An 11,518-nucleotide genomic window follows, 5' to 3' on the forward strand; every position below is an offset into this window, starting at 1 on the left:
CTCAGGGCTTCTCAAAGCTGAGGTCTCCAGCCAAGACAGAAGCCAGGGGCATCTGAAGACAATTACATATTTACAAAGCCATGAACTGAAAGAATCCCTTAAGAAAAGCTGCTAACCTCTAAAGTTTTTGCTGTAAAGACTTTCCCAACGTTGTGTTTGAAAACAGATTGGTAACATTATCATCGACCAGTAGAGTCCCATAGGGTCACTGGAAAACTCATATATAGAAGGCAAACGGACTGATCATTGGCAAGCATGTGGTATTCTTCGAGAAGGCACATTCCATCTGAGGCTGTCTTTTAGAAAGAGCAGAAGAATTCCAGAACAGTAAGGAGCCTTAGATATTATCTAATCAAGTCCCTCCTCCCGCAGGTAACAAATGGTAACCTCTGGAAATCTGGCTCGCTGAACGTTCTTTAACTGGTATTAGACACAAGACTTACATGCACATCTCCCAACCCTCCAGTAATGCTCTTTGCCCTAACACCTTGGCCGTCCAAGTAAAATTCTCGTCGCACCAATCTTTATGCCACAAACACTTTGTGCAATAACAATACATTTCACTTGTTTGGAATTTGGCACACAGTTTCCTTAGCAATAGATACACAATGAAGACATCCCCGAGCCAGCCCCAAATACCGAATGTATGCACACGAAGCAGTGGGATGCGTGAAAACCAAACAAAACCACCTGCAAATCTAACACCCTAGAACTGAAATTACTGTGCCACCTTGAAATGCGAGGAGCAGTGATGGCATCTACTCTCCCTGCTGGGGACTCCTCCAATTCCAAATTCCTGCCCATCATCAGGAAGGGAGGAGCTGGCTTCCGGTGGGTGAGGAGTGCGGAGCCTGGGGCTTCTGGAGGATAACCCCAGGGGGCACTTCCGGATCTGGAGCTGGCTTCCCAGTCGCCATGTTTATTTTCTTCCCAGTCTTCAGATGACGGCCAGTTGCTGCTGCCCCACATTCTGTCTCGGGTTCTGGACCAGTGTTTTTCTCCTCTCTGCCCTGCTGTTGCTTTCAACACAGTCTCATAGTCATATGTTGCCTACATATCCTTCTGTCCTTAAAATGCATACTCAGGCAGTCTTTTTATGGCTTCCCAAGGGTTTAGGACTCCTAGCAATGAGGAAAGAGATCGGAAATGGTTCTCTTTTCTGCTCCTTCAACCCAGCCCCTTCTTTCACTTCCTTCAAATGGCGAAGAGTTTCCTCCAGGAGTATGAAGGCTTAAAATCCTACGACCAGATTCACCCTGGTTTAAACACATTCAAAAATAGGATTTCTTGAGCATCCTTACTGGATTGAAGCAAGACTCCGAAAAGCAGGAAAGGGCCTGGACTCAGAGGGTGGGGGAGGCGAGAACTTGAAGGAGATAGGCATCTGCAAAGCCGCGAAGAGGAAGAAAGATCTAGTTCTCCGGCCACTGAGCCCCACCTGAAGCAGTCGCTCCCGGGGCTGCTGTATGTCCAGGAGAGCCCCAGGCACAGTCTTCAATCGTGCTTTCGCATTTTCACGTCTGTGGACCCAGAACTCGGGTGTCGGCTACTTGAGGAGAAAGATGACCTATCTTCTCATGCCCTCTCAGCACTGAGGACACAAGTGATTGATGCATATTTGTTGACTGCCTGGGAACTTCCAAGTCACTTCAAGGTCATAATTTTCTTCAGTAACGCAGGGGAATGAAACGTACTTCCCTGTACCAACATCCGGGGAAGTCGTGAGCAGCCATGGACAGTAGTGTTTCCTCACTCTTTACACATGCGTGTTTGGCTCTTTTGTCCTCACTCGAGGCAGCGCCTCGGGGGCAACCTTTTCACGAAAAGGTGTTCCAAAAGCAGCTGTGGAGCAGGCCAAGTCACCTCCCGGACCTGTGTCGGCTGACTGGCACAACTGACCAGTTAGACCAATGTCTGGCTCGAGTCAGAGGAGAGAGAGGTTTTGCCCTTCAAAGCTGACTTTTCAAATTCCAGGTACTGGCATCGATCCCTTCACTAATTAAGTATGCACTGCTCTGGGAAACAGGCACTCTTTTGGGGGCTGGGTAACAATCGCTACTCCACACAAGAACCTGTTTCTGAAACCGCCCATCAAGGAAAGCTACTGGATCACACCCAAAGAGTATGTTTCGAAAACTTCTGGTATTTCTTGCAAAAACTCCATTGAGTGTATTGGATGCGTATTCTTCAGTAGGGATATTTCAGAAGACGGTCCAGGGTCTCCTACTTAGACATGACTAGGATGGTCCCCAAAGGGGAACAACTCAGGGAGATGCCATGAAGGCACAAATACCAGCCCCACGATTCTAGATGGTGAGGGGTAGCTCTTGTGGGACCAACAGAAACAGATTCCTAAAACAGTGGACAGAGCCTCAGTTCAACTTACAAAAAAGGGCCAAGAAGTGACCCTATTAAAATTCTTTTAGGGGCGCCTGGGTGGCTCAGTCGGTTAAGCGTCCAACTCCAGCTCAGGTCATGCTCTCATGGTTCGTGGTTCATGGGTTTGAGCCCCGCGGCGGGCTCTGTGCTGACAGCTCAGAGCCTGGAGCCTGCTTCAGAGTCTGTGTCTCCCTCTCTCTCCGCCCCTTGTGCTCTCTCTTTCTCTCTCTCTCAAAAATAAATAAACATTAAAAAAAAACTCTTTTAGCAACTCACAAAATAGTACATGAAGAAAAGTAGACAGGTATGTTTCACTTTTCCTGAAGGCAGAACATGAAGTAATGAAGGAAGTCAAGGAAACACAAGTACTTTGAGATTCTGATGATTGGTGAGATACAGAAACTCTTACAGAGGCAGAAGCCTCTGGAATTTTCTTTGGCCAGCCTGAAACACAGCACTGGCTCCCACCTTTGCAAAGCAGTTTCTGTGCTTTGGGCAAGGCACTGGCCGCAAGCCTTGCAGGCTTCCCACTCCTCCCTGCTATTCTATGACCACAGCGTTTTAATAATTTGAGTCTTTGCAACACATTCCAATTATAACCTTGTTAGCCGCTCAGTGCCTCAGGGAAAACTTTCCAATTCTTCTGGCTACCTTCCAGAGTCTGAAGTACAATGCTGAACATATCTTGCTGGAAATAAGCGTGGAAAATGCCATTGGGAGAGAAGGTCGACCTAGCTTATCTCCATAGCTGTGAGGGTTGTGAAATCTATACTTCGCGGTCCTTTCAGTATGGTGAGTCCATTCTTATGGGATTCAGCATGCCGTAAAGGCAGTGCATAGGACTCAAATCACACGCGCTCCACAGCTCAAAAAAGGCAGAGAGATCAGACCTAGCTGGCAACAGGATCATCATCAGTTTCGTCTGCCCTTGTCAAAACCTGACAAGGCTTGAGGCTGGCCCTCCAGAGGTGAGAGTGAAAATCAGGTAAGAAGCAAGCTAAATATAGAAGAATTCACTTCTGAGTCTCTCGTTGTTACTTTATACATCCAGTGGAGTATGCTGATGTAGAAATATTTGCCGCAACTTGCTCCAACATTTATTTGTGCCAGGAGAGAATACTGCCAGGAATAGAGTACCTGAAAGAGGTCTTGTCTTCAGAGTTGTAGACCAAGTTCGCTCTTCAGAACTAATAGGTTGAAGTTCTAGCCCTCCAGGGCCTCAGAATGTGACTGTACATGGAGACACAGTCTTCAAAAGGCAGTTCAAGGTAAGAGGCAGTTAAGGTAAAATGAGGTCATATGGGTGGGCCCTCGTCCAAAATGACAGGTGTCAGAAGAAGAGATTAGGACACAGACATGCACACACACAGAGGAAGACCGTGTGAGGATACAGCAAAAAGACGGTCACATGTAAGCTAAGAAGACTGGTACCAGAAAAAAACAACCCCGTGGACACCACCGACCTTGGACTTACAGCCTCCACAGCTGCGAGACAATAAACATCTGTTGTTTCAATCAGCCAGTCTGTGGTCCTTTGTGATAACAAGCCTGGCTAATAACACGTGGCTCTCCTAACCACCAATTCTGCACACCGGTTCCTTCTTTCATTGACTTCATTTCACTTTCTTTTGGTCCACTGAGCCCCTCTCCGTGTCTCCTTTTCTTCTGCCCTGCCTCTGTCTGTATTTGTCTTTTTTTTTTTTTGAAATTCATTTATATATTTTGAGAGAGAGAGAGAGCATGAGCAGGGGAGGGGCAGAGAGGGGGGGAGAGAGAGAGAATCACAAGCAGGCTCCGCACCATCAACAGAGTCCGATGTGGGGCTCGAACCCGTGAACCACGAGATCATGACCTGAGCTGAAACCAAGCGTAGGACGCTTAACCGACGGAGCCCCCCAGGTGCCCCTGTATTTGTCTTTTAAAGGAGGGTCTCTCCCCTTCTTCCCAGACAGACGTGGAGCTTTGGAAGGCGAGAGGGAGAGAAGGCATCTTGTACTCTGAGAGGCTCAGGCCCCGAGGGCTCAGAGGTGCATCTGGTGGGCGAGGGTGTAGTGCAAAATCAGCCTCTCTGGCTGACTCTGACCAAGTCTCAACTTCTCTGAGTTTCTACGTTTCCATATATTAAAAAAATTAGTGATGGGAATTACTGCATGGTGGCTGTGAATTTCAGTTAAGATAAAACATTGGAAAATATATACCAATCACTGTAGCTCAGTTTTTCTATTTGTAGAATACGTACTACCTAGAAGTTAGTATCATATAATATGGTATCATTTTAAAAAATCAACAAATATTTAGAACTTCTGTGACTCTAAATATTATATATTTTAAAGGATTACTTCTACTCTATATTTCATCGGCCTAATAAAGTTTACTTTGGTTCCCTTGCTACTTAATACTGAGAAAGCATGTTGTACTTGGTATTAAAAGATGAGTTCTAAGGACAGAAAAGACCTGGTTCTTGCCTTCACGGATCCTGTAAACCTATTTAGAAAAGTAATTTGTACAGTAAAAAACACTTATAAAATCAGTTCACAGTGGTTCTCGGGGCTCTGATCAGGTCAAATCAAGTACATACCTGAACTTTCTCAGACAACATCCCAGAGAGCCTTTGCCACCTATCGCCTACTAAACGGCCTGCCAGCAGAAGTTAACAAATCTGATGTAAAAGATTTCAAATTAAGAAAGGTAATAAAAACCTGAATGCTAAGTAGTGCATTTTGTTTGAAAAAAATTTAATTCCATACTCATTTGTAAAGTAGAACACCTTAATACACAAGTATCTCTAATATTCTTTTTTTTTTTTCCTAAGTTTATTTACTCTGAGACAGAGAGAGAGAGTGAGAGAGAGCCAGGGAGAGGCAGAGAGAAAGGGAGACAGAATCCCAAGCAGGCTCGGCACGAGGCTCGAACCCACGAACCATGAGATCATGACCCGGGCCAAACCAAGAGTCAGACACTTAACCAACGGAGCCACCCAGGTGCCCCAAGTATCTCTAATATTCTTAAAACTAGATTCAAATAATCAAATTCTTAGGTTTTCATTAGCTCCTCAGGAACCCCTGGAAAAAGATGATTGACATTAGCAACACTCCAGTGGGAAAAATGTATATTCTTCAGAAATGTAACTGTTATTTAACTTTAGGAATATCTGACTGTGGGAGCGCCGGGGTGGCTAAGTCGGTTAAGCGTCGGACTCCTGATTCCAGCCGAGGCCATGATACCAGGGTCGTGCCCCGCATGGGGCTCCACACTCACTATGGAGATTCTCTCTCTCTCCCTCTGCCCTTCTCTCCAGCTCATGCTTTCTCAAAAAAAAAAAAAAAAAAAAAAACAACAACAACAAGGGGCGCCTGGGTGGCGCAGTCGGTTAAGCGTCCTACTTCAGCCAGGTCACGATCTCGCGGTCCTTGAGTTCGAGCCCCGCGTCAGGCTCTGGGCTGATGGCTCAGAGCCTGGAGCCTGTTTCCGATTCTGTGTCTCCCTCTCTCTCTGCTCCTCCCCTGTTCATGCTCTGTCTCTCTCTGTCCCAAAAATAAATAAAAAATGTTGAAAAAAAAATTTAAATTGGGGACAGAGAAAGAAATAAACCAGCGTGTGAAACACAGCTTAAGAACTGTTAACGGGTCAGTGTCTTCGGCAAACAATTAAAATCTGAGAAACACACTAAAAACACCAAAAGTTACCCTTAGCTATGATAGGATAAATGGGCAAAGGGGTGAGGGAGTAAAAAATATTACTGTAACTGCCAATCACGACTCTAGAAAAGATCATTCAAATTCCTTTCCAATATTTTTTTTTCTGTATGTATGGCTACAACAAATAATCTTTGAGATAATGAGCCAAAATTCTCTGGCACATTTATATGTAAGAAAATACCCAGTGAACTATTCTCTCCCCTGCTTTGTGAAATTCGTCTTTGTAAAACATTTTAAGACACAACTGTCTGAATATCTCACACTGTGCCTGCTATCTACTGCATATGCTTTCACTTTGCAAAGATTTTTGGTTAATATGTTGGAAGGGTGAAGGTCAATTCATTTTCACGGGTCCAAACCAGGTTCTGTATTTTTTTTTTTAATGATGATAATGAAGGAATATTGAACAGCAGACGCTATTCGGAAAACGAGGAAAGAGAATACTTTTTATGGCTACTGATTTGTTAAGGTGTATCTTGTAACTTTTTCACGTCTACCATCAGTCCACAATCCAGTATTTTCGAAAGCGGAGTATTATGGCATGAAGCAGGTGATAGGGCCTAGAGGCCTGATTCCCTTGCCCACGGGCGAGTGGTGGCCAATAGATACACTCGCCTTGAGGACCCGGTGAGACAAGCGTTGGCTCCTCTCGGAGAGATGCTCGCGAACATTCTGCGTCCCCCCCCCCCCCCCAGCGCCCCTCCGTCGCCCGGCAACTCAGGCACGCCGCGGCTCGGCCCCGCCCCCGCTGCCAAGGCAACGCGGCCGCGCCGGCGCGCGGGCTTTGTGCCCCGGGCGCCCCGGCGCAGCAACGCGCGCTTGCCCCCTGCACCTGCTTGCTGGGTCGCGGCAACTTTTCAAACCTTAACCTCTTCAACCGCTCTGCCGGGTCCCTCACCCGGAGCCGCCGACCCCCGCCCTCTCTCACCTTTGTTTCCGAAAAACTGTTCCACGGGCACAGGATTCCAGCCACCTGCTGCGTGGCGGTGCCTCCTCCAAACGTGAGGGAGAGGTGACAACCGGCAAGGAAACCCCACTTACCTTCCTCAGCATTCCTCCGCGTCGGCAGGGGGGGTGGGTGTCCCTGGAGGGATCCGACCGAGCCGCGCCGAGCTCAAAGTGTGACGGGAGTGTCGGAGACGCGGCAGGCGAACTTGGTCCCGGGCGAGCGCCGCCCCCCGGGCCCCCGCGCGCTCCTCATTTGCACCACAAAGGGCGGGGACCTTCTGGCCCCGCGGTCCGGAGACGGCTAATCCCGCCGGCGGTTGCCCTCCCGGCCGGGGTTCAGACGGGCTCCGAGGGGCTGCTCAGATGCCCCAGCGCCCCGGCGAGGACCAAGTCCCCCAGTCCCCTCCCCGGGCGGCGGGTCGGACTCCCCAGGCCGGCGGCCGTGCTATTGTGCGCGGGGCCCCGGAGGCCGGGCGCGGGGCGGGGGCGGCCCAGGTTGAATTTCCCAAGAGCCGGGCTCTCCTCGCGCGCGCGCCCTCCCCACCGCCCCTCGCTGTTGCATATTCATGAGAGGGCGGGGTCGCCCTCCTCCTCGGGCTCCTCCGGGCTGAAGGCGGCGGGAAGAGTTGATGCGAAAGGAAACGCCGAGAGGAGAAGAGCGTGGGGAAAAAGTGGCAACGTAAACAAACGGAGGATTCCTGTTTCACCAGTCGCCTGCGTTATACACACACACTCACACACACACACCATTTCCCAAAGCCTGAGCTGAGCAAAGAAAATTTCAAGAAGGTCCTGTCTAAAAGTCTTGGTCCTAATGATAGTATTAGAACAATTGGGATGTGTGTGTGTGTGCGCGCGCGCGCCCGCGCCAAGGATTTTTAACGATGATTTTAACTGTGTGCTTCTCAGAGAGAGCCATTGAAAATGTATACATGCAGACCTCACTAATTGCATTGATTCTATTGAATTGCATCATAATTGATCGTCTGTTTTTTAACAGAGCCCTCCACCATTCCCTCAAACCCAGCTTTTCTGATTTATAAAGTCAATTTGCTAATGGGAACCCATTTTCAGGAAATAAAAATAGGGGAGGAAAAATGAGGCCTGAGGACCCTCCCTTAGGGATCGGGGGCGGTCTGAGAAGCTGCAAAAACCATTGGCACTGAGCTGTTACCCCCCCCACACCCCCCACCTAACAAGCAGCCCTCCAGAAGGGTTTCTCTTTCCTTCCTGAAATATCCACCATGAGAATCATCACTAAAGCACATCCTGGAATTCAGAACCAGTCTACCACTTGAGGTACAGGTGGCTGCAAAGGTGATCTGAACAGACCCAAAGGTTCTTCTGGCCCCAAACAGATGCTTTCACCACCAGATTTGCCCTCCGTGTTAAAGTGCTACAGAAAAATCCCCGTTAAGATACAAACTTGTTAGCAGGAAGAGGCGACCTGTAAGCATTACCCCTCAGCAATGGCAGGTGGTTAGACTTAGGGACTTCAGAAATCCACTCATCCCACAAATCCTCACTGGTGCCTATCTACTGGTGGATGGTGAGTGCTGGGGAGACGACCGACAAAGAAACAGCCCAGGCCCCTGCCCTGGGAGCCTAACTTTGACTACAGAACAGACTATAAACAAACGAATAAAAGTCAGGCAGTTATTCTTGCTGTAGAGAAAAATAAAGCCGTTTAGAAAGGCAGGTGTTGGAATCTCAGAGAGTATGGAAGTGCCGTGAATTCTCTGCTGGAACCAGCTGACACTACGTCCAGTTTTTCTGAAGGGCTTTTAGGTCTAATCCGGTATATGGGTCTGAGGGTGCCTTTCTGGGTCTGTTGCCTCATCAAGCAAACAAAGAGTAGTCCTTGTTTTCAGCAGTGTTTAGAGAGGAAGCTGTACTGCTTTCGTGCACACAGAGGTTCGGAGGGTCCGACAGTGTTGACGGATCGTCAGCCAGCAGATACTGATGTGAGACTGGGCTCCAAATGCATTAATCAGTTGGGCAAGAGTTCCATCTCTGATTCTGGTTTCTCCGGTTGTCAATATGGGGAGTAGTACCCACCTCAGGGGTCGCTGAGGACATTAAATGAGACAATGTATAAACATCAGAGGGCTAGCTAGCTGTTCCAGTAACTTCTCACTGAAGCCACTGGCCTTTAGGAGAATAGCCCTGGGGCATAGCCTTTGAAAGCTGAGGTTGCTTGATTGTAGGATTAATTTTCCTTTCCAATTCTTGCCACTCATTGGTAATTGATTCTTTCCCTACAAAAAGAAGTCGGCCGTGAGCCGGGGAAGCCTAATTTACTGAGGCACCCCGCTAGCCCTCTACCCACATGATCTCTTTGTCATAGCTACCACTAACCATTGTACAGATTCAAAAGAGGATCCAAGAGGTCAGTCTCCTCGCCAGCAGCACACAGCACCTTACGTGGCGGAGGGAGGATTGCAGTCCTTCACCCTCAAAGCCCCGATGTTGCCCACGGCCGTGGCCTCCTTCAGGGCACGTGCTACTCTAGGCAGCAACAAACCACTGTGAAGCCAAAGGAAGAGGTTCTCGTCATTGGCCATTCTTTCATAATAGAATAGCTGTACCGTTGGTGGAATGCACCTGGTGTAGCCATTCTGGAAAACAGTATGGAGGCCCCTCGAAGTTAAAAGCAGAACTGCCCTGGGACGCCTGGGTGGCTCAGTCAGGGAAGTGTCTGACTCTTGGGTTGGCTCAAGTCCGCGGTCTCACAGTTTGTGAGTTCCAGCTGTGCTGACAGCATGGAACCCGCTTGGGATTCTCTCTCCCCCTCTCTCTGTTCCCCCCCTCAAAATAAATGAGTAAACTTAAAACAAATATTAGAACTGCCCTATGATCCAGCAATTGCATTACTAGGTATTTACCTCCAAGAATACAAAAACACTAATTCAAAGGGATACCCTCACCCCGGTGTTTATAGCAACATTATCTACAATAGCCAAATTATGGAAACAGCCCAAGTGTCTATTGAATGATGAATGGATAAAGAAGAGGTGATACACACACACACACACACACACACACACACAAAGTGGAATATTATTGGCAATAAAAAAGAAGAAAATCTTGCTACTTGCAAAGACATGCATGGAGCTGGAGAATATTATGCTAAGCGAAATAAGCCAGAGAAAGACAAATACCACACGATTACGCTCATATGTGGTGACTAGAGGGCAAGTGGAGGAGGGTGGGGAAAATAGGGATGGGGATTAAGGAATGCACTTGTAGAGAGCACCGGGTGTTATATGAAAGTGTTGAATCATTCCATTGAACACCTGAAACTAATATTACAGTGTATGTTCCCTAACTGGAATTCAAATAAAAACTTGAAACAAATAATAGCAATAGTATGTGGTTATTTTCTTGTACAAAAATAAAAGGGAGATACGACTTCTAGCTCCTGGGGCCAGACAAATGTATCTCCGGGGTTATAGCAGTGAATTAGAGAGAAGAGCTGTACCCAAGCTGCCTGTCCCCCCTCCCCCCACCCCCAACCCTGACAGGTGCCATGGAGAGCCTGGATCGCCCTCTGGACATCAGGGGGTAGAACAGGGGACACCCTACCCTCGGTCCTCCCTGGCAAACTGCTCCCCAGAGGAGCCTGGGCAGTCTTTCCGTGGGGTGTCCGTTGAAGGCTGCTTCCCACAAAGCAACTCCACTCATCACCCACTTCCCAAACGTAATAATGTGGAAGACACCCAGATGGCTTTACACCAGACATTGTCAGAGTCCGATGCCTAGAAATAGGTCTTTTGAATAGACCCAGAAGAAGAAACCATGGGAACCTTCCAAGGTTCCAAAGCAGTTTTTAGAGCAATCCCTCCATATGGGGTGAGACTTTAAAATGCGTGACAATAGCTGGGCATTAGATGCATCCGAGAAACAGGAGAAATGAAATTGTAGGTCGATGAAAAGGAAAGAGTTTGGGGGATAAAGTTGCCCAAAGGAAGGGTTCTATTTAAATTAATGTGTGCAGATCTAAGAATAAGCTTCTTGAATGTTCCATTTAGACTGAGAGAGAATTTAACTTGCTTCCTTCTCTTCTAGGTTCAAAGCTGCATCTGTGGTTCACTTCTCTAAGCATTCATACTTAGTTTTGTGGGGCGATGTTATTTAAAGTAATATTTTCTGCTATATGTGTTGGAATCCATTTTCACTTTAAACTTTTGGAAACTCTAATGTTAGTTGTCAACATGGCCTGAATAAATCTGTTTATTGTTTTATTAAAATCACGCTTTGGTCCGGAAAGAATTTTAGGTGGCATAGATAAATACATCCAATCCAAGAGAACAAGAAAGAGAATTAAAAACAGGCAGATGAGGAAAACATAACTCAAGGGAAATGAGAACAGAAAAGATGAACAGGCATTCATATATTTATATCTATGTAAATGCATACATTTATATCTGTTTTCATCAAAACTCTTTTAGCACTAACTCTGAAAGCAATGTAAGCAAACCGTGCAAAAATGA

The 11,518-nt window shown here is 47.3% G+C and overlaps 1 protein-coding gene across 5 annotated transcripts in view; it reads right to left on the reverse strand.

The window, feature by feature from the left end:
• The window catches only part of SPATA13 (spermatogenesis associated 13), a 349,273-nt gene extending 341,839 nt beyond the window's left edge, over window positions 1–7,434 (reverse strand). For 4 of the 5 annotated variants that reach the window (XM_045041159.1, XM_045041126.1, XM_045041265.1 and 1 more), the window contains exon 1: window positions 7,119–7,432. In XM_045041159.1, coding sequence (XP_044897094.1) covers window positions 7,119–7,130 — 12 coding nt within the window. In that variant the 5' untranslated portion in view covers window positions 7,131–7,432. Of the gene's footprint in view, window positions 1–7,118 lie in introns of all 5 variants that reach the window. The other variant, XM_045041193.1, reaches the window with a different exon arrangement.
• Between the last annotated feature and the right edge of the window lie 4,084 nt (window positions 7,435–11,518).

The sequence above is a fragment of the Felis catus genome, chromosome A1 (genome assembly GCF_018350175.1).
Source record: "Felis catus isolate Fca126 chromosome A1, F.catus_Fca126_mat1.0, whole genome shotgun sequence".
NCBI classification, from domain to species: Eukaryota; Metazoa; Chordata; class Mammalia; order Carnivora; family Felidae; genus Felis; species Felis catus.